The 22,602-nt window shown below is 41.3% G+C and overlaps 1 protein-coding gene across 1 annotated transcript in view; it reads left to right on the top strand.

The window, feature by feature from the left end:
* The window catches only part of LOC114866598 (NACHT, LRR and PYD domains-containing protein 12-like), a 28,235-nt gene extending 5,633 nt beyond the window's left edge, over positions 1–22,602 (top strand). The window contains exons 7-10 of the mRNA XM_055506883.1: positions 43–216; positions 19,414–19,584; positions 21,918–21,964; positions 22,070–22,602. Of these exons, the coding sequence (XP_055362858.1) occupies positions 43–216; positions 19,414–19,584; positions 21,918–21,964; positions 22,070–22,602 (925 nt within the window). The remainder of the gene's footprint in view (positions 1–42; positions 217–19,413; positions 19,585–21,917; positions 21,965–22,069) is intronic.

The raw sequence follows: 22,602 nt of genomic DNA, 5'->3' as shown, positions 1-22,602 counted from the left end.
TTAACATTTAATGCTTTTCTGCTCTACATCACTGTCTTTCAGACTGAGTGGCTGTAACCTCACAGAGAAAAGCTGTGAAGCTCTGTCCTCAGTTCTCAGCTCTCAGTCCTCTAGTCTGAGAGAACTGGACCTGAGTAACAACGACCTGCAGGATTCAGGAGTGAAGCTACTGTGTGATGGACTGAAGAGTCCTTACTGTCAACTGGAGACTCTCAGGTCGGCACATTTGCCCCCCACCCCCCTCCCCATTGCTTTTTGGTTGTGAATCATATTTTTTTGTTTACATGTGTAGCCTATTTAGCCATGATAAGATAAGAGACCTTTAGCAGCCAGTTTGACTAAATATGAGATTCCATTTATTCAATTCAATTCAATTTTATTTATATAGCGAATCACAACAAAGTTATCTCAAGGCACTTTACAAAGTAAGGTTTAGGACATCACACAACTAAACCCAACAAATCCCACATACAGCAAGCATTTAATTTAACAGCAACAGTGGAGAGGAAAAACTCCCTCTCTAACGAGGAAGAAACCTCCAGCAGAACCAGGCTGGATGTGGGCGGCCATCTGCCTTCACCGATTGGGGTGAGAGGATAGAGAGAGAGAGAAAAGCACAGCAACAACAACAAGCAACAACAGAGCACAGGCAGGATGGTTGGACCAGGGACTGGATACAGGCAGGATGGTTTGATCCACAGCTGTCCATCACAGACACCAAACTTTGAGTCCAATGACACCTGTAGGTGAGGACAGAGTGGAGGAGAGAAAGAGAGAGAGAGAGAGAGAGAGAGAGAGAGAGAGAGAGAGAGAGAGAGAGAGAGAGAGAGAGAGAGAGAGAGAGAGAGAGAGAGAGAGAAACTTATAAAACTTTAATTGTCCAGTTTAAATAACATTCACATAAGCAGCATTTCAGCAACTAACAATTCACAGTTCACAATATTAGAACCACAGTGCAGGAATGAATAAATAAATAAATAAAAGATCATTAAAAACTAGTAAAAGCTGACATTATTCAAAAAAAAGAGCCAAAGACCAATTCATCATCTATAACAGCAAATAATTTCCGTAGCACCAATCATCAATAAATCCAGGCATATTGTTCATGGCCTTGTAAAAATTAAAATCTACCCAAACTCTGGCCCTGACCAAAGCCGGGAAGACTGAGGTGGGCTCCTGTCTGATCTCATTTCTGCTTTTATAGATCGCCATGTTCGCAGCTGCCACTTTTTGGCATCATTCTTACTGTAGCCGGCGCCAAAGATGAAAAAAGCCATGTTCCAGTCTACCTTAAAACAATTAAAAACAACACATAATAACCTAAAAAGACGGTGCAGTCTGTTACACTCCGACTTCACAATCTGAAGGTCACCAGTTCTTTTGTTAAGAGGGAGTTTGTAAAAAATCTTCCAAACTGGCTGCACTCCATCGTCAACAGCCAGTTTTCCCCTCCACACCGTATCACTTCTATTGTTAAAATGCACCTTGTTTAGCTCTTTGACACAACACATATAGATGACCCTTCCTGTTAATGTGTGCAGGTCAAACAAAGTGCTACAGTCTCTAAAAACTAACTTAAAACCCAATTCAGTTAAAGGATCCCGTTCATCTGCAGTTTCTAAGCCACCGCAGTACTCTCGTGTCATCGTTCGCTCCTCAGTGGTGAGTTTCCTTGAAAACTCGTGTAGAATCCTTGTGCACATCCGAACTGACTTCAGGCCAAGCATAGAAGTCACAGCCTGGGTGTCTGTCAGATCAGGGCCCGTTAAGTCCACCAGATGTTTCAGAGTGGTCACTCCTGCTGATATTAGTGCGTGAGTCAGGCCTGGAGTCGAACCATCTTGGGCGTCCAATCTGGAACCGTGTATTAAAGGTTCTGCCAGAAGCCAGTATAGCGAGACTGAGGGCGCCAGTCTCTGCCACTTAAAAAGCTTCTAGGATCTAAGAACACTTTGATAAAACACAGGTTAAACTGACACATTAAGAACATTGGAGTCTAGTAAAAACAGTGCAGTGTCAAGCTTTAGCCCATCAAGTGTCTTTAAAATGGCAGAGGCCACAGGTTTCTAGACCACGTCATCTGGTCCAATCAGTAGCCGCTGAGCAAACTGTAGCCTGAAGGTGTCAGGTTTTGGTCTTGTTTCCTGTTTTATTTTTGTAACACTTCCGGTTTCTGTGCATCATGTTAGTTTCCGCTTTTGTTTTGAAAGGACTTAGTCATCATGTTTTTGGTTCCAGTTTCATTTCCTGTTTTATGTTGAAGGACTTCCGGTTTTTGTTCATGTCAGCTGTTTCCTGTCACTCCCGGTTTACCATGCACACCTGTCTCAGATCAGTAATCAGCCACCCGGATTTATGCACCAGTAGTCACCACAGTTATCGTGAATCCAAGCCGCCACGGTGTACTAGTTCTCTATTCATCTCATCCCGTTTCTGATCCTGTTACGCACTTCTGACCGCCGACTTCTGCTCAACCCGGACCGGTACTGTAGCCGCGATTTACCTGTTGTTGATCCTTGCCTGTCTCTGGACCTGATTAAGCCTGCCGTATTTGTACTTTAACCCTACGCTCTATTGTGTATGACCTGGACTGATTTGATGATTCTGGAATAAACTCTTTTTTTTCACCACCTACCTCGCACTGCGCACTTGGGTCCTCTCTCTGCCGTTACCTGACAGAAGGCAGAGACTCTGCTTTGCAGTTGGACTACGCCTTATCCTCCTTGATTTTTGGGGAGAAAGAGGACAGATTGTGGCCCCCAGTGAAGTCGGTCCCAAAAGAACTTTATCAGTATGGCCTGAAGTCTGTTCAGAAAGCCTGTAGGGGGCTCCATGCAGGCCAAGCGATGCCACAGTCCACTGGCCACAAGGTTATTAATAATAATGGTTCTCCCTCTGTATGACATTTGTGGGAGCAACCACCTCCACTTCTGCAGCCTCCCTTCAACCTTTTCCACCAGTTTCTTTTGGTATGCTCATCATCACCCAGAAACACACCCAGATATCGGAGGCCACCTTTTTTCCAAGTGAGACCCATGGGGAGGCTGGGAAGACCCGTCTTCCATCTTCCAACAGCCAAAGCCTCACTCTTTGCCCAGTTTACTTTGGCCGATGATAATTCACAAAAAAGTGTCATAATTTCGCCAAGTGTCTCAATTTCTTCTCCTGTCCTCACAAGGACAACAATATCATCTGCATAGGCTGATGAAGTGGGATTTGTAGTGCAGTTAGGTAAAACCAAGCCTTTGATGCTCGAGCGGATCTTACATAAAAGAGGCTCTATTGACAGAGCGTACAGCATCCCTGAGAGGGAGCATCCTTGTCTGATGCCCCTTCCCACACTAAAAGGAGCACTCAGCCCACCATTAACTTTCAGCACACTCTCAATGTCTTGGTACAGAACCTTGATCATAGTTACAAGACCAGGGTTGAGGCCAAAACTCTCCAGAGTTTTCCAGAGGTATTGGTGCTCAACCCGGTCAAAATCTTTTTCTTGGTCTATTGAAATCAGACCTAAGTAAATGCCCAATGAACTAGAGAGTTCCAAAATATCCCGAATTAAAATCACATTGTCCGTGATTAACCTACCGAGCACACAGTAGGTCTGGTCTCGGTGGATCACCTGGTCCATCACCTCCCGCAGTCTATTAGCCAGAGCCCTGGACAGGATTTTGTAGTCCGTACAGAGCAGTGAAACTGGACGCCAGTTCTTAGTGTCCTGCAAATCTCCCTTTTTTGGCAGTAGCGTGAGGACCGCTCTTCTGCAACTGAGGGGCAGGGAGTTCTCTGCGATACTTTCATTGAAAACACATAGTAAATCTTGGCCCAGTTCAGCCCAAAAAGTCTTGAAAAACTCCACCGGCAGTCCATCCAGACCAGGAGCCCTCCCCCCTTTCATGCTTTGCAGGGCCGTGCACAGTTCCTGTAGGGACAGTGGTTCTGCCAGTGCTTCATCTTCAGAGGCCTGAGGAGGATCACTGCAGAAATTCTGAAAACATTGATCATTCTCTTTGTACTCGCATTTGTACAAATCCTTGTAAAAAGCCACTGCCCTCTGTCTGATGTCAGCAGGTTCCCTCAGCTTGAGGACCTCAATGTTTCCTGTGAACTCTGTTTGCTGTTGCAGATTCACAATGTCGGTCTCTAGATCTCTAATGGATCTGGAAATGTCCCTAGTGACATTGAGAGTGTACTGCAAACAAAATTGCTTAATTTCCACCTTCCCACAGTCCCACCACTGTCTCAAATTTATAAAATCCGATTGTCTGGTCTTAAAATTCTCCCATAAGAACCTAAAACCATCCTTAAAACCTTCGTCAAGCAGTAAGAAGGTATTAAAATGCCAGTAAGGGCTCCTATACTTGACCTTGCTAATATAAACGTGACAGAGAACCATGGCATAATCAGTAAAACCAACAGGTGAGATAGAGCAGGATCTAAAAACGTTTAGCTGGTGTTTAAAACAATAAAACCTGTCCAATCTCGCCAGAGAAACTATATTGTCTCTCACATGTGACCAAGTGTATTGTCTTTCAGTATTATGGAGACTCCTCCAAACGTCTGCCAGCTCATGAGTTTCTCTAACCCGCTTTAAAACACTCTTCGATGCAGTCATTTTCCGTACAGTTAAAATCACCGCCTAAAAACAGGAGGTCATCAGAATTAAAAAGATTTAAAACAGTGTTAACTTCACTGAGGAACAAAATTCTCTCTGTCCCAACAGTAGGAGCATATACATTAATCAATGTAACTGTACGGTGCTCAAACACTGCCTGCACTGCCAATAGTCTGCCTGGAATGACTTTAACAACAGTGAGGGAGGTTGGAAGACAGGATCTGGTGAACAGAATGCCCACCCCTCCACTACTGCTGCTGCCATGGTTCAGTGTCACCTCCCGTCCCATTCTCTGTGCCAGTCCACTTCGTTGCTGCTGTCACTGTGCGTCTCCTGTATAAACATAGCATCAATGTGATTTAATTTCATTAGCTCAAAAGAAGCCATTCTTTTCTTAAAATCCCTGGCCCCATTCAGGTTCAAGGTGCTAATTTTAAAATTAATCATGAGAGAGGAGAAATCCTCACAAAAATAAAACACATTAGCAGAATGGCTAAAAGTGTGCGGTTATAAAAGACTACCATCATCATCATTTTGAAGTTCCTGACTCACTTTGTGCACCAGTTTCTTTCATCTAAAAACCTCTTGGTCAGTACATCCACCTTTACCCCTGCTTCTCAGCTGCCCACGAACTGATTTTACAAAGATTTCTTTGTCTGGGAAATAATCTTCAACTTTCACCCGCTTCATGTTCTTAGTCTGCAACAGAAATAACTTAACTTTGTCAACACTGTAGGCTTTGGGCCTCTGTGACTGTGATCTGCGGTCAGACATCTCAGTGTCTGTGCACAGAGAGACTTCATCCTCACTAACGTCGGATTCTGGAGGGAACTGTTCACTGCCCATTCTCCTCCCCTTTTTCACAGCCCCCAACTGGTCTTGGGAGCTGTCTACAGTGGCTTTGCTTTTCCTTTTTATACTTTCCTTTTCACCTCCTTCCATCTCCACGTTCTGTGCAGCGCTGCTTCCATTCAAATCCCCGTCACACCTCTCCTTCTCATGGTCAGTCTGCTTTTCCATGTTGTTTAACAATTCCACGCCGGCCTCTTCAGCCTGTATGTTGTCTGCTCCGACCACAGAGTCATGTCCACTTTCTGCTGAAGCGTCTTCACCACCAGCCTCCTCCTGTCCTCCAGCACCTCCTCCACCTTCCTGTCCGTCAGCCTGTCCTCCATGCTGATCTTCTCTGCCGTGGGTTCCTCCACTGCCTCCTGCAGCAGAGTGGGAGTTGCCCTCAGCTTTGTCTGGACAGGCTCTGATGAGATGTCCCTCTTTACCACAACCAAAACACTTGATTGTTTCTGAAGTGATAAACAGAACATAATCGTACTCATCCACTCTCAGTCTGAACGCCAGATTCAAGTCTTCCTCTTTGTTATTGAGGATCATAAATGTTTGGCGTCTGTGGGAAATCACATGACGCAGCTCCGGTAGTTTGCATCCAGATGGCAACTTTTTTATGGCAGAAACTATCTTTCCGTGTCTCGACAGTTCTTTCCGTAGCAGGTCGTCACTGATGAACGGTGGGACGTTGGACAAGGTTATTTTTTTAGCGGGTTGTGTGAGAGGAGAGACGGAAATGAATTCGCCGTTAATTGCGATGCCGTGTTCGACTACTTTGTGGACTTTGTCCACACTGTCCAAAAATCACCACTGCTCCATTCATCCTCGCCGCCGATTTAAGGCTGAGCGGACCGACCACCGCAGCCACAGCGACCGCATACTCATCTACAGAAAACCGGGAGGCAGCGGCGATCTTCAGGCCGTGCTTCCGCGTTAGCTCGGTAAACCCCCCTACCCTATCTAAGAAAACGACAAAAAACACCACAGTGAAAAAAATATTGACAAAATACAAGCGAAAAGTTTGAGAAAAACGTTAGTCAGTCTGACAATCGCCCTGCCCTCACTCACACGCCGCCTCACTCAGAGAGAGAGAGAGAGAGGGAGAGAAGCACATCTACTGGAGAGAAAGAGACAAGGTTAGTTAAACATGGGACAATGATGGGAGGTTATTGGACAGAGGAGGTAGAAGGAAACAGAGGAGCTCAGTGTATAAATTTCTTACAAAATTCTTTAGCAAAAAGGAAGGTTTTAAGCCTAATCTTAAAGGTGGAGAGTGTATCAGCTTCTCGAACCTGAAAAGGGAGCTGGTTCCAGAGGAGAGGAGCTTGGTAGCTAAAAGCTCTGCCCCCTGTTCTACATTGAAACACTCTAGGAACCACAAGTAGCCCAGCGCTCTGAGAACGAAGTGTTCTGCTGGGAGCATAAGGAAGTATGAGGTCTTTAAGATAAGAAAGAGCTTTATCATTCAGTACTTTGTGGGTGAGTAGGAGAATATTAAATTCTATCCTACATTTTACAGGCAGCCAGTGCAGAGAAGCTAATGTAGGAGAAATGTGATCTCTCTTTCTAAGTCCTGTCAGAACTCTGGCTGCAGCATTTTGAATAAGCTGTAGGCTTTTTAAGGAGCTGTTAGGACATCCTATGAGTAAGGAGTTACAGTAGTCCAGCCTAGAGGTAACAAATGCATGGATCAGTTTCTCTGCATCGCTCTGAGAGAGGATGCTTCTGATTTTAACTATATTTCTAAGATGGAAGTAGGTGGTTTTGGAGATTTGTTTAATGTATGATGTAAAAGAGAGATCCTGGTCAAAGATGACACCAAGGTTCCTCACAGTAGAATTTGAAGCTAATGTTATGCCATCCAGGATGGCTATCTGACTCAATAGGGTCTCTCTCAGATTTTTAGGCCCAACAATAAGAATCTTGGTTTTATCTGAGTTTAGTTAAAGGAAGTTTTGGGACATCCAGGATTTGATGTCTTTTAAACAACCCTGAATTTTGACTAGTTGATCTGTGTCATTTGATTCCAAGAACATATATAACTGAGTATCATCTGCGTAAAAATGAAAATTAATAGAATGCTTTCTAATAATCTCACCTAGAGGAGACATGTATAGGCTAAACAGAATTGGACCAAGCACAGAACCCTGTGGTATTCCATAGCTAATTCTTGTGCATGTGGAGAATTTCTCATTAACATGAACTAACTGGAATATGTTCAACAAATAGGATTTAAACCATCCCAATGCTGTTGCTTTAATCCAGATTCTATGTTCTAGTGTCTGTAATAGAATGTTATGATCAATTGTATCAAATGCAGCACTAAGATCTAACAGGACAACAGGACAAGGACAAAAACTAGACCATTGTCCGAAAGCTAATAGAAGATCATTAGTAACTCTAACCAGAGCTGTTTCTGTGCTATGATGTTTTCTAAATCCTGACTGAAAATCTTCGTACAGGTTATTCCCACTCAGGTGGTAAGATAATTGTTTAGCCACGATTTTTTCAAGAATCTTGGAAATAAAGGGTAAATTTGAAATGGGCCTATAGTTGGCTAGTTCTCCAGGGTCCAGGGTTGGTTTTTTCAATAAAGGTTTGACCACAGCCACATTAAAAGCCTGTGGTACATAGCCTAGTTGTAAAGATTGGTTGATTTGATTTAATATGGACGAGCTGATTAAAGGTAGAACTTCTTTGAGTAATCTGGTTGGGATTGGATCTAAAAGACAAGTGGACAACTTGGAAGAGTTCATTATTGAGGTTAACTCCATATGAGTTATGGGGAAGAAGCTGTCTAGGTAAGACAGAGGATTTGGAATATTTAAAGTTGATGGATCTTGACAGTGCTTTCTGTCATTTGGAAGAAGTCACTGCTGAATGTTTTTTTTAATGGCGATAATTTTATTAGTAAAGTAGTTCATAAAGTCATTGCTGCTGAGATTTAAGGGGATAGTAGACTCAACACAACTACTGTATGACTCTTAGTCAGCCTGGCTACAGTGCTGAAAAGAAAAGAAAAGACCAGTAGAGGGAGCACCGTACACCCGTATGCTCCAATAAGGTGCCTAGAGGAAGTTCGCTCTTTTCCACTGGCATGGGCACGGGATGTGGGGATTAGAATTGCAGGCTATGCAAACGGGTGGCTTTAACTCAGGTATACCAGTATTAGTTACACAGCTGACAGGAGCAGATATGACAGGCGGTGGTTGGTATACAAAACTGAATGTATGACAGGGCACAAGAGATTAGTTGTTTGTGTAAGAATGTTCAGTTCAGTATTGCACCTAACCAGCACATGACGACTGTGTTGGATAAGAAATACCACAAAGGCACAATTTTTCCATTACATTGTGCATTACCGCCACCTACTGTATCTACCCATCAACTCTCTTTAAGAACTTCACAAAAAAAAGTGAAGTTAGTTACTGTTGTTCAGTGATCTAACATTCCATTATTCGTTTATCCAGCCCTGTATCCTCCAAAAACCTCAAAACAGCTTTATACTCCATATCACCTGCTTTCAATAAGCAATTCAATTCAATTTATATTACATACAATTCCAACTTTGTTTTATTTACTCTTAAGCAATCCATCATCCTTTTCCTTTGAATCAAATATTTTGGACAATAGACTGTTGCATGCTCTACTGTTTCTTCTGCTGTACATTCACACTCTTCTGTCCCATGCTTTTTTCTAGACCTGTATGTTCAAACCTCATTCTGAAAATCAGATCATCCCTCCTTCGATTCCCACTACATCCTACTAGTGTTGCCACTTTCCTTTGTATGTTGTAGTATGTTCTTCCTTTACTTCGCTGCCAATTAATTTTTACTCTTTCTTCTACTATACTATTTATTTCTCCTTTACTATACTTCATTTCAATATCCACACTTTCTCTTCCTGCTGCTTTTTTGGCCTGTTTGTCATATACCTCTATTCCTATATGTTTTATTATCACCCTTTGTGGCCTACATATCTCTACCCACTTACATGCATACAATATTCCCACTAATTCCGCTGTAAACACCAATAACCCGTCACTAATTCTTCATCCTTGCTCTACCTCAATCTCACTCCACTTGTTGTCCTGGATGCCTCCATGTATATTTTTATATACCCTCTATACCTTATATCAATGTATTTTTCCACCTCTATATCTTCTATTACCCATGGTGGAACTACTGACAGCGGCATCGCTTGTCTTGGCTCTTTGGTTCCTACTTCCATTATGTTCAGCAGCTCTTCTATTACCCACCCAAAACTCCTAAATTTCCCTAATCTGGTCTTCTGGTCTTGAAATTGTCTTAACACTACAGTACCCTTGATGGATGACTTTCCACGTGTCCTTTTAAATTGGCCCAGTAATTAATTGGACAATTAATTGGACATTTTGATGTGTAAAAGTTCATATTAATGTTGAACCAATCCTATTTTTCTGTTTCCCCCCTCTTCCTGGTGATTCAATTCAATTTCAATTCAATTTTATTTATATAGCGCCAAATCACAACAAAGTTATTTCAAGGCACTTTACAAAGTAAGGTTTAAAACCTCACACAACTAAACCCAACAAATCCCACATACAGCAAGCATTTAATTTGACAGCAACAGTGGAGAGGAAAAACTCCCTCTCTAACGAGGAAGAAACCTCCAGCAGAACCAGACTGGATGTGGGTGGCCATCTGCCTCGACCGGTTGGGGTGAGAGGATAGAGAGATAGAAAAGCACAGCAACAAGCAACAACAAGCAACAACAGAGCATAGGCAGGATGGTAGGACCAGGGACTGGACGCAGGCAGAATGGTTGGATCCGCAGCTGCCCATCACAGACACCAAACTTTGAGTCCAATGATACCTGTAGGTGAGGACAGAGAGGGAGAAAGAGTTGGGGTTGGGGGGGGGGGGGGGGGGGGGGGGGGGGGGGGGGGGGTGGAGAGAAGCACAACTACTGGACAGAAAGAGACAAGGTTAGTTAAACATGGGACAATGATGGGAGGTTATGGGACAGAGGAGGTAGAAGGAAACAGAGGAGCTCAGTGTATAAATTAAGTCCCCCAGCAGTCTATGTCTATTGCAGCTTAACTAAGAGATGGTTCCTGTGACTAACAATAATTGCCAGTGACCCGAACCATCTCTAACTATAAGCTTTATCAAAGAGGAAGGTTTTAAGCCTAATCTTAAAGGTGGAGAGTGTGTCAGCTTCTCGAACCTGAAGAGGGAGCTGGTTCCAGAGGAGAGGAGCTTGGTAGCTAAAAGCTCTGCCCCCTGTTCTACATTTAAACACTCTAGGAACCACAAGTAGCCCAGCGCTCTGAGAACGAAGTGTTCTGCTGGGAGCATAAGGAACTATAAGGTCTTTAAGATAAGAAGGAGCTTTATCATTGAGTACTTTGTATGTGAGTAGGATAATTTTAAATTCTATCCTACATTTTACAGGCAGCCAGTGCAGAGAAGCTAATGTAGGAGAAATGTGATCTCTCTTTCTAAGTCCTGTCAGAACTCTGGCTGCAGCATTTTGAATGAGCTGTAGGCTTTTTAAGGAGCTGTTAGGACATCCTATGAGTAAGGAGTTACAGTAGTCCAGCCTAGAGGTAACAAATGCATGGATCAGTTTCTCTGCATCGCTCTGAGAGAGGATGCTTCTGATTTTAACTATATTTCTAAGGTGGAAGTAGGCGGTTCTGGAGATTTGTTTAATGTATGATGTAAAAGAGAGATCCTGGTCAAACATGACACCAAGGTTCCTCACAGTAGAATCTGAAGCTAATGTTATGCCATCCAGGGTGGCTATCTGACTCAATAGTGTCTCTCTCAGATTTTTAGGCCCAACAATAAGAATCTCGGTTTTATCTGAGTTTAGTTGAAGGAAGTTTTGGGACATCCAGGATTTGATGTCTTTTAAACAACCCTGAATTTTGACTAGTTGATCTGTTTCATTTGGTTCCAAGGACATGTATAGCTGAGTATCATCTGCGTAAAAATGAAAATTAATAGAATGCTTTCTAATAATCTCACCTAGAGGAGACATGTATAGGCTAAACAGAATTGGACCCAGCACAGAACCCTGTGGTACTCAATAGCTAATCCTTGTGCGTGTGGAGAATTTATCATTAACATGAACAAACTGGAATCTGTTCAACAAATAGGATTTAAACCATCCCAATGCTGTTCCATTAATCCCGATTCTATGTTCTAGTGTCTGTAATAGAATGTTATGATCAATTGTATCAAATGCAGCACTAAGATCTAACAGGAGAACAGGACAAGGACAAAAACTAGACCATTGTCCGAAAGCTAATAGAAGATCATTAGTAACTCTAACCAGAGCTGTTTCTGTGCTATGATGTTTTCTAAATCCTGACTGAAAAACTTCGTACAGGTTATTCCCACTAAGGTGGTCAGATAATTGTTTAGCCACGATTTCTTCCAGAATCTTGGAAATAAAGGGTAAATTTGAAATGGGCCTATAGTTGGCTAGTTGTCCAGGGTCAAGGGTTGGTTTTTTCAATAGAGGTTTGACCACAGCCACCTTAAAAGCCTGTGGTACATAGCCTAGTTGTAAAGATTGGTTGATTTGATTTAATAAGGATGAGCTGATTAAAGGTAGAACTTCTTTGAGTAATCTGGTTGGGATTGGATCTAAAAGACAAGTGGACGACTTGGAAGAGTTAATTATTGAGGTTAACTCCATATGAGTTATGGGGGAGAAGCTGTCTAGGTAAGACAGAGGATTTAATAAATTTAAAGTTGATGGGTCTAGACAGTGCTTTCTGTCATTTGGAAGAAGTCGCTGCTGAATGTTTTTTCTAATGATGATAATTTTATTAGTAAAGTAGTTCATAAAGTCATTGCTGCTGAGATTTAAGGGGATAGTAGACTCAATACAGCTATGACTCTTTGTCAGCCTGGCTACAGTGCTGAAAAGAAACCTGGGGTTGTTTTTGTTTTCCTCAATTAGGGACGAATAATATGTTTTTCTAGCAGCACAAAGTGCTTTTTTATATTTCATTAGACTGTCCTTCCATGCAATGCAGTTTACATTTATTTTGTTGGAACGCCACTGTCTTTCTAGTTGTCTAGTCCTTTGCTTTAGGCTGCGGATGTCTGAGTTATACCACGGAGCTAACCTCCTCTGATTTACTGTCTTCTTCTTCAGAGGAGCCACTGTGTCTAACATTGTACGTAGAGAAGCTGCAGCATCATCTACAAGACAGTCAACCTGTTCATAAGGATTAAGGTGACTGTTCTCTGTGTATCTACAAGACATTGAGGCAAAAGATGATGGAATCATCTGCTTGAATCTGGCAACAGCATTGTCAGATAAACATCTGCTATAGTAACATTTCTTTCCAGCTGTTATAGGGTCAGTTGTACTAAATTCAAAAGTTAATAAGAAATGGTCAGATAACAGAGGGTTTTGGGGAAGAACTATTAAATTATCAATTTCAACCCCATATGTCAGGACAAGATCTAGGGTGTGGTTAAAACGATGAGTGGGTTCATTTACCTGCTGTGTAAAACCAATAGTGTCTATTAAGGAGTTAAAAGCAGTGCTGAGACAGTTGCTGTCAACATCTACATGAATGTTAAAGTCTCCCACTACAATGACTTTATCTGTGCTAAGAACTAAGTCAGATAAGAATTCAGAGAATTCAGTTAAGAACTCTGAATATGGAGCAGGAGGACGGTAAACAATACAAAATACAACTGGCTTCTGAGTTTTAGAGTCTGGGTGAGAAAGGCTCAGAGTGAGGCTCTCAAATGAGTTATAACTATGTTTAGGTTTAGGAGTAATTAATAAATCTGATTTATAAATGGCTGCTACTCCTCCACCTCTACCTGTACATCTTGGAACATAATAGTTGATGTGACTCATTGGAGTCGAGTCATTTAAAGTAACATATTCATCCTGCTGCAGCCAGGTTTCAGTGAGACAGAACAGATCTATGTGATGGTCACTTATCAAGTCATTTATTAAAAAGGATTTAGATGAGAGAGATCTGATATTTAATAAACCACACTTCATTAGCTTACCATTACTTTGTTCTGTAAGAGGAACTGTTTTGATGTTTATTAAATTCTGGTAAGTCACTCCTCTTTGATTTGTTTGTGACTTGTATAATTTAGGTGGTCGAGAAGCAGACACAGTCTCTATGCGATAACTAAGACTAAGAGTGGGTCGCGGCTGTAGAGAACATGCAGAGAGGCGTGTAAGACTGCGACTCTGCGTCCTGGGCTCCACTCTGAGTTGTCACGGAGTGGGGGGACTAAGCAACATGGCCATATTACTAGAAAGCAGAGAGGCTCCGTTCAACGTGGGATGGACGCCGTCTCTTCTAATCAGCCCAGGTTTTCCCCAAAAAGTGCTCCAATTAGCCACAAAGCCCACATCGTTTGCAGGACACCACCTAGACAACCAGCGGTGGAGCGATGACAGCCGGCTATACATGTCATCGCTGGTCACATTGGGGAGGGGTCCAGAGAAAACTACGGAGTCCGACATTGTTTTGGCGAACGAACACACCGACTCAATGTTAGTTTTAGTGACTTCCGATTGGCGTAACCGGGCGTCATTAGCTCCTGCGTGTATTACGATCTTAGCGTACTTACGTTTATCCTTAGACAGGAGCTTAAGATAAGACTCAATGTCGCCCGCTCTGGCCCCAGGCAAACACCTAACTATGACCGCTGGATTCTCTAACTTCACGTTTCGGACTATGGAGTCACCAATGATCAGAGTGGGTTTCTCAGCGGGTGTGTCGCTGAGTGGGGAAAATCTGTTTGAAACGTGAAGCGGTTGGTGGTGAACCGTGGGCGCCTGCCTAAAGCTACGTTTCTTACGAGCCGTGACCCAGTCGTTGCCCAGCTGTCTGGGACCTGCCGGGGGACTGGTAGCAGCTAAGCTAGGAGGCTCCGCACCGGCTAAAGGGACCTGGCTAGCTGGCCTGTTTTCTAAAGTGCGAAGCCGAGACTCTAAGTCTAACAACCTCGCCTCCAACCCTGCAACTAGCGTACACCTATTACAGATACCATTACCATCACTAAAGGAGGCAGAGGATAAGCTAAACATAAGACACACCGAGCACCGAACGGAGCGAGAGGGAGAGGAAAAGGGGGAAGCCATAGCAGGAAAGTAAGCTAGGAGCTACGCTAGCGGAGAAAACACTTAGATAACAGTGTAAATCAGCAGGACGTTTAATGAAAGGAAAAGATGCTTGAGTGTTACAAGCTTGTTTTGCAACGTTCAGCAGTCGCTATCAGATATAAAACGATAATATTTAGAAAAGAGCGGAGAGTAACGCTGTACACACACAGCGGCAGCAAACCTCAGTAACCGGAAGTGACGCGATACGCTTACCGTCAGTCAGCCAACCACCGTTGGACTTGTTGAGATGATGTTAATATTTTGTGCTGTAATCCTATAAAAGTTTTAACGAACTTTGGCCTAAGTGTTGCCATTCTTATTGGCTGCCAGACCTGTCAATCTCGCATTGGTGGGAACCTTTTTTTGATCCTGGAGAATGAATATTAGATCAATATGATTAAACATTAGTTAGATATTTATATATAAGATTTGTTTTGGTTATGTTAATTACTTTTATAGTTATAGACATGAAAACATTTAGAGTTTTACAAAAAGCCTTTGCAATTTTGTTCTGCTTAGTGTTATAAAAATTATTTCTTTGTTGAGATGATGTTAATATTTTGTGCTGTAATCCTATAAAGGTTTTAACGAACTTTGGCCTAAGTTTATTGAGGTTTTATCATACTGTACTGTAGGTGCATTGATAAACCAATCATTTGGAGAGTTGCGAACTATCCCTAGACCCTGTCTAAAGCCTTTTATTTGAAGTAAGTTATATTGGGTGATTTTCCAAATTGCGACGCCCTTGGCAATGTACACCTAGGTTTGTGTGGCCATTCTTATTGGCTGCCAGAACTGTCAATCTCGCATTGGTAGGTACCTTTTTTTGATCCTGGTGAATGAATACTAGATCAATATGATTAAACATTAGTTAGATATTTATATATAAGATTTGTTTTGGTTATGTTAATTACTTTTATAGTTATAGACATGAAAACATTTAGAGTTTTACTAAAAGCCTTTGTAATTTTGTTCTGCTTAGTGTCCAGAGGAGAGGAGCGTGGTAGCTAAAAGCTCTGCCCCCTGTTCTACATTGAAACACTCTAGGAACCACAAGTAGCCCAGCGCTCTGAGAACGAAGTGTTCTGCTGGGAGCATAAGGAAGTATGAGGTCTTTAAGATAAGAAAGAGCTTTATCATTCAGTACTTTGTGGGTGAGTAGGAGAATTTTAAATTCTATCCTACATTTTACAGGCAGCCAGTGCAGAGAAGCTAATGTAGGAGAAATGTGATCTCTCTTTCTAAGTCCTGTCAGAACTCTGGCTGCAGCATTTTGAATAAGCTGTAGGCTTTTTAAGGAGCTGTTAGGACATCCTATGAGTAAGGAGTTACAGTAGTCCAGCCTAGAGGTAACAAATGCATGGATCAGTTTCTCTGCATCGCTCTGAGAGAGGATGCTTCTGATTTTAACTATATTTCTAAGATGGAAGTAGGTGGTTTTGGAGATTTGTTTAATGTATGATGTAAAAGAGAGATCCTGGTCAAAGATGACACCAAGGTTCCTCACAGTAGAATTTGAAGCTAATGTTATGCCATCCAGGGTGGCTATCTGACTCAATAGGGTCTCTCTCAGATTTTTAGGCCCAACAATAAGAATCTTGGTTTTATCTGAGTTTAGTTAAAGGAAGTTTTGGGAAATCCAGGATTTGATGTCTTTTAAACAACCCTGAATTTTGACTAGTTGATCTGTGTCATTTGATTCCAAGAACATATATAACTGAGTATCATCTGCGTAAAAATGTATATTTTTATATACCCTCTATACTTTATATCAATGTATTTTTCCACTTCTATATCTTCTATTACCCATGGTGGAACTACTGACAGCGGCATCGCTTGTCTTGGCTCTTTGTTGCCTACTTCCATTATGTTCAGCAGCTCTTCTATTACCCACCCAAAACTCCTAAATTTCCCTAATCTGGTCTTCTGGTCTTGAAATTGTCTTAACACTACAGTACCTTTGATGGATGACTTTCCACGTGTCCTTTTAAATTGGCCCAGTAATTAATTGGACAATTAATTGGACATTTTGATGTGTAAAAGTTCATATTAATGTTGAACCAATCCTATTTTTCTGTTTCCCCCCTCTTCCTGGTGATAAACCAATCATTTGGAGAGTTGCGAACTATCCCTAGACCCTGTCTAAAGCCTTTTATTTGAAGTAAGTTATATTGGGTGATTTTCCAAATTGCGACGCCCTTGGCAATGTACACCTAGGTTTGTGTGGCCATTCTTATTGGCTGCCAGACCTGTCAATCTCGCATTGGTGGGAACCTTTTTTTGATCCTGGAGAATGAATATTAGATCAATATGATTAAACATTAGTTAGATATTTATATATAAGATTTGTTTTGGTTATGTTAATTACTTTTATAGTTATAGACATGAAAACATTTAGAGTTTTACAAAAAGCCTTTGCAATTTTGTTCTGCTTAGTGTTATAAAAATTATTTCTTTGTTGAGATGATGTTAATATTTTGTGCTGTAATCCTATAAAGGTTTTAACGAACTTTGGCCTAAGTTTATTGAGGTTTTATCATACTGTACTGTAGGTGCATTTTTTCCAGGTGAGGATGGAATTTTTTCTTATTTTTATGTGTTCCAAGTTCATTAACTTTTCACCAGTAACACATAAACTAATATTTACAACGCAAATCACATCTCACCAAATGCAGTCAAATAGCCCTTATGGTTGCAGAAATATCTGTATGTCCATCTGACTATGCAACACAGCTTAGTTTTTCTTTCACATTGTGCTTTCCTTTAAAATCCATTTATCTTTAGGTATGACTTCATAATACATAACGTCGTATGTAACATGCTGCTGGTGGTATTTTCAAGATTTTACATTTTTTTCTTTTCAGTTCTTTTCCTTAGTAGTGGCAGATGCTTTACAACAAACAGCTTCACACCGGCTCAATGATCTGTCACTATTGAAGGATATACATAATATGACCTTTCCTACCCCTGAGGGTTCACACATGTTCACACACCTAGTATTTTCATCTAAATTCTAAAAAGAAACGTTTGATAAAATGAGACACTCTACTCTAATATCAAATCGAATGGTGTGCCTGCTTTCCACCACCCAGACCCAGCACAAAACAGTATTCTAGCCTCCATTTGAAACCTGATTGTGATGTGATGTGACCTGTGGTGATGAAACCAACTAATAACTCAGCAGTATCTTCTAACCAACCCCTAACCTTTTAACGTATGCCTTGTAACATGAGATGTCCACTCAGCGGCAGTCCTGGCCAATTTGACGCCCTGGACAAGATCATGATTTTGTGCCCACGAACTTTGAGGGGAGCACAGAGACCAGCTTTATTACATGACAACATTATTACCAGTAATATGAGATATCAAGATTTTTTTTCAAAAGAAAATGAGACTAAATTACAGTTTATGTTCACCTCTCTGGTCAAATTAACCCCTCCTCCTATTTACTGCATGGTTCTGTCCATCTATCTGGATCCTATAGACTACTGATGAGATATTCAGATGTTAACAGTTAAAGCAGCAATGTCCTCACGGTCAACGAAGCATAAATCTGTCCATCAGACACAAAAAGAACGATTTAACAAAGCAGAAATAGACATGAAGGGCCCATAATAACTCTCAAATTTTTTTAGTTAGTGATACCTTTATTTCACACCCTATGTATTGTACTTGCAGCACGTGCACAGCTACACAGTCAGCCAACAGAATGAAAAATGTCTACACAAGGCGTTCATTTTCGCATTATATTAAGTTGTAGAACATGAGCTGCTACTGTTTTTTCTTCTAAGCTGAAGCTCGCTTACAAACGGGGAAAATAAGTAAAATAAGACGTGCTATTTGAAGAACTACTTTGCAACATCCAAGAATGAAGCTCTCATCCTGACTGGTTTACAAAATCAATCTTTTAACACGTTTCCTACTCACATGAAAGGCGTCACAATTCAATAACGTACATTTTTCACTATTGAAAATGAAATTAATTTTGACTAAATACTAATACATTTTCGTCCAAACAAATGATAATTTATCACACAGCTACAGTACTGTATATTCAAACTTACAACCTTAGTATTACCAGTACTGTATTCTAACCTGCAGAAGATAGTGATCAGTACAATTGAACAGTACACGTTTCGATTTTGCATTTTGGTGCGCTAGGCGACATCGCGATTTTACACCCTCCTCCCCCTGTATGCGTATACGCACATGTTTTTGTTGGAGGCTTGGAACTGGTGGGCGCCGGGCGGCCATGCCTACAGTAAAACCGCCACTGAGTCCACTCACACTTCATCCATATGTTATTGTGGTCAAACCAACTTATTAATAACCAAATGCCCTGTGACCCCCAGGAACAACCACGGTTAAAAGGTTGACATAAAACAAAGGCACATTCCTCAATATCTAACTTCCGTACTAGATCTAATTATGCTCAATGTTCATCACTGTCTTTCAGACTGAGCATGTGTAACCTGTCAGAGAGAAGCTGTGAAGCTCTGTCCTCAGTTCTCAGCTCTCAGTCCTCTAGTCTGATTGAACTTGACCTGAGTAACAACAACCTGCAGGATTCAGGAGTGAAGCTACTGTCTGATGGACTGAAGATCCCTCAATGTCAACTGGAGACTCTCAGGTTAGGATTCATTATCCTAAGTAGCATTTTACAGTTTGTAAGTGGTCATACTAGCATGACATGGTTAATAAATGGTTAAAAAGTCATCTTCATTTCATTAATTGGGCACTGTCCGTGGTCTCAGAGCCTTATTATCACATTGCTGATGTTTTTACTGTAAATGTGATTTGTGTGTCTTCAGACTGTCAGGTTGTCTGGTCAAAGAGGAAGGCTGTGCTTCTCTGGTCTCAGCTCTGAGCTCCAACCCCTTTCATCTGAGAGAGCTGGACCTGAGCTACAATCATCCAGAAAACTCATGGGAGAACCTGCTGTCTGGAGTGGAAGATCCAACCTGGAGACTGGACACACTCAGGTATCAAAAAACTGACTGAGGAAAGTAGGAATGTAAATATTTTTGTCATTATATTTTACCTGTGATTAGTATGGTGACAGGTATACACATGTGGGCTAAACTGTTCGTATCCCTCTGTTAATGAAGGAAACCCCACAGTGGTCATAACCTGAAAGTGACAAAAGTAATAATAAATCAAAGTTGACTGAAAATTAACCAATGAAAATAAGACATTGTTTTCAATTTCATCTGGCACAGGGTGTCTTGAAGCATTTTTGAACATTATTCTGCACTAGAGCGAGCTAAAATTGAAATTAATCTGCCTAAGATAGTCATTATGTGAAGAGAAGAAAATGAACAAGCACTTCAACTAAACCTCCCTAGTAAACAATAGTACCACTTCACAATCTTACTTTACAAATCAGAACATGTAGAGAATGTTGGACAGGAGGATAACACTCAGTACATGGAGAGCAGGGTTTGGTCAATCAGCCAGAGCACATGGCTGCACGTGTATGTGTGTGTGAGCTGACAGAGAGGGGTGTGGCATGTAAATGTTGGTGGCAAGAAGAAACTAAGTGGAAAAAAGGTACTTTTACATGTTGACATTAATACTTAGCCGGCTAAACCAAGTTGGATCAGTTACTATCTTAAGCTTCACTTTTCAATTAGTTATTTTAAAATTCTCTTACTATGAAGAAAATTAAACTGTTCACACCTTGAGGTGCATTTACTTTTAATATTCATCATTGCACCAATATTTAGTATAGAAGGAAAAATTATAGCGAAAATCACAGCGATATGGTTCTGGGTTCGATTTCCGGAGGCGGCCCTGGTGCCTTTCTGTGTGGAGTTTGCATGTTCTCCCCGTGTTTGCATGGGTTCTCTCCGAGTTTTCACAGTTTTTGTGCATTATTTTAACAACTGTCCCAGATAAGCAGAATTTTCCAACATCTGGGTTAACAACTACAGGGAACAATATACTGTGACTCCATCATGCAGACCAGTTCAGATGTAAATGATCTTCTATAAAACCAGGTGTTTGTCTGGACACTGCTGGCAGTGCAACCTCTTTACATTGGTCCCAGCCGAGCAGAACTTTCCAGTAGCTGGATTAATAACAGCCACAGTATAACAGTTTTCATGCAGATTAAAGTGATTATCTGGCCTAAAGTGAATGCCGCATGTTTAGTCTGATCTAACGTTTGCTTCAGCTGCTGTTTTTTGTGTTTATTACTTTTAGCCTTTTTTTCATTTTATCTGGACAACCATTAAATATTCACAGGCTCCACACTTCATTCTGCTAAACAGAGTTGTATTCAAGAATCCTATTATACAATATTGCCTATTAACTATTGATTGTGAACATTAAAATTTCCCTTTAGTAGTTAACACATGTGCCTCTGTAGGTGTAACAGGCAGGTACCAAGTAACAAACCAAACCCACTCTGTTTGAAGCTTTTATTTAAAAATAAAAAGATGCACACATGCAATTGGCAGCTCCATGTACAGTAGAGACAAGCACTTTAGAAGCTCAAATCTTCTCAGTCTGGAATTACAGAAAGAAATTCATACATTGTTACATAACAGAGGAGATTATAGTACAAATTAGTAATGCTCAAGTCCAGAAATGGTAACACCAGAGAATGGACCAAAGAATACAGTGAAGAAAACTAGAGTGCGACATCTGATGCTAGTTATACAATCTTAGGTTGAAGTCTTTTCCAAAACCTTGAGACAATGAAACTTGAGAATGCAAATGATTGCAAATGTTAACCCGGTTGTCAAAATTCAAAACGTGGCCAAAAAGCTAAAACACTTCCTATAAGTGAAAATCCACAAGATGAATCTAGAAAAGAAGGAAACATGTGGCTGAGTGTTCATGCGTTGGCATGAAAAGAATTTAAAAGTACGTGGCATTAGATGAATATCCATGAGATCTTTGTAAAAACGTGATGCGTGAACAATTGACACTCAAATGCAGTCTAGAATTACAGTAAAGGACAGACTCTCACAAAATAAGTTCGTACATGGGTTTATGGGATTATATTTACGCCAAGACAATGAAAGTAAAGACACTAAGAACTGGAACTTTTATGAGGTGCCGTGAGGGACATTATTCAGAATCATCCTCTTACACACACAAGCAAATCATTTACCTGCTATCTGAAAAACAGGTATAAGGTTCCTCACGTTGCCTCATGATATATTGTATCTCATATAACTCATCACCTATTGCTTTGTAGATCCCAAGATAAAGATCCATTTTTGTGTTTGTGCTTCCATCTGAACACAATCCATTAGAGCCATGTAATGTCCATGTCTGCATGTCTCTGACCCCCTCCTTCTTTCAGGGTGGAGCCTGGTGGAATCCGATGGTTAAAAACAGGTCTGAGCAAGTGTAAGTGTGTTTTTACTGAGATCAGCAACATTCAACCATGAGTCGTGATCAAACTGATGATAGATCAATAACTGCAGCTGGATTGTGTCTTGTTCTTTCCATCAGATTTCTGTCAACTCACAATTGACACAAACACACTGCACAGAAAACTACAACTGTCTGACAACAGCAGGAAGGTGACACGTGTGAAGAAGGATCAGTCATATACCGATCATCCAGACAGATTTGACCACTGGCCTCAGCTGCTGTGTAGTGATGGTCTGACTGGTCGCTGTTACTGGGAGGTTGAGTGGAGAGGATTGGTTGATGTGTCAGTGAGTTACAAAGGAATCAGAAGGAAAGGACAGAGTAAAGACTGTGTGTTTGGATACAATGATCAGTCCTGGAATCTGCGCTGCTCTAAGAGTAGTTACTCAGTTTGTCACAATAACAAAGAAACCTTAATTTCTTCTTCTTCCTCTGAGTCTAACAGAGTATCAGTGTATGTGGACTGCTCTGCTGGTTCTCTCTCCTTCTACAGAGACTCCCATGGCAAACTGATCCACCTTCACACCTTGAACACCACATTCACTGAACCTCTTTATCCTGGGTTTAGGTTCTGGTCTCCTGATTCCTCAGTGTCTCTGTGTGAAGTGTAG

This window comes from Betta splendens, chromosome 2, assembly GCF_900634795.4.
Source record: "Betta splendens chromosome 2, fBetSpl5.4, whole genome shotgun sequence".
In the NCBI taxonomy this organism is placed as follows: Eukaryota; Metazoa; Chordata; class Actinopteri; order Anabantiformes; family Osphronemidae; genus Betta; species Betta splendens.
This window is presented reverse-complemented; position numbering and strand designations above follow the sequence as displayed.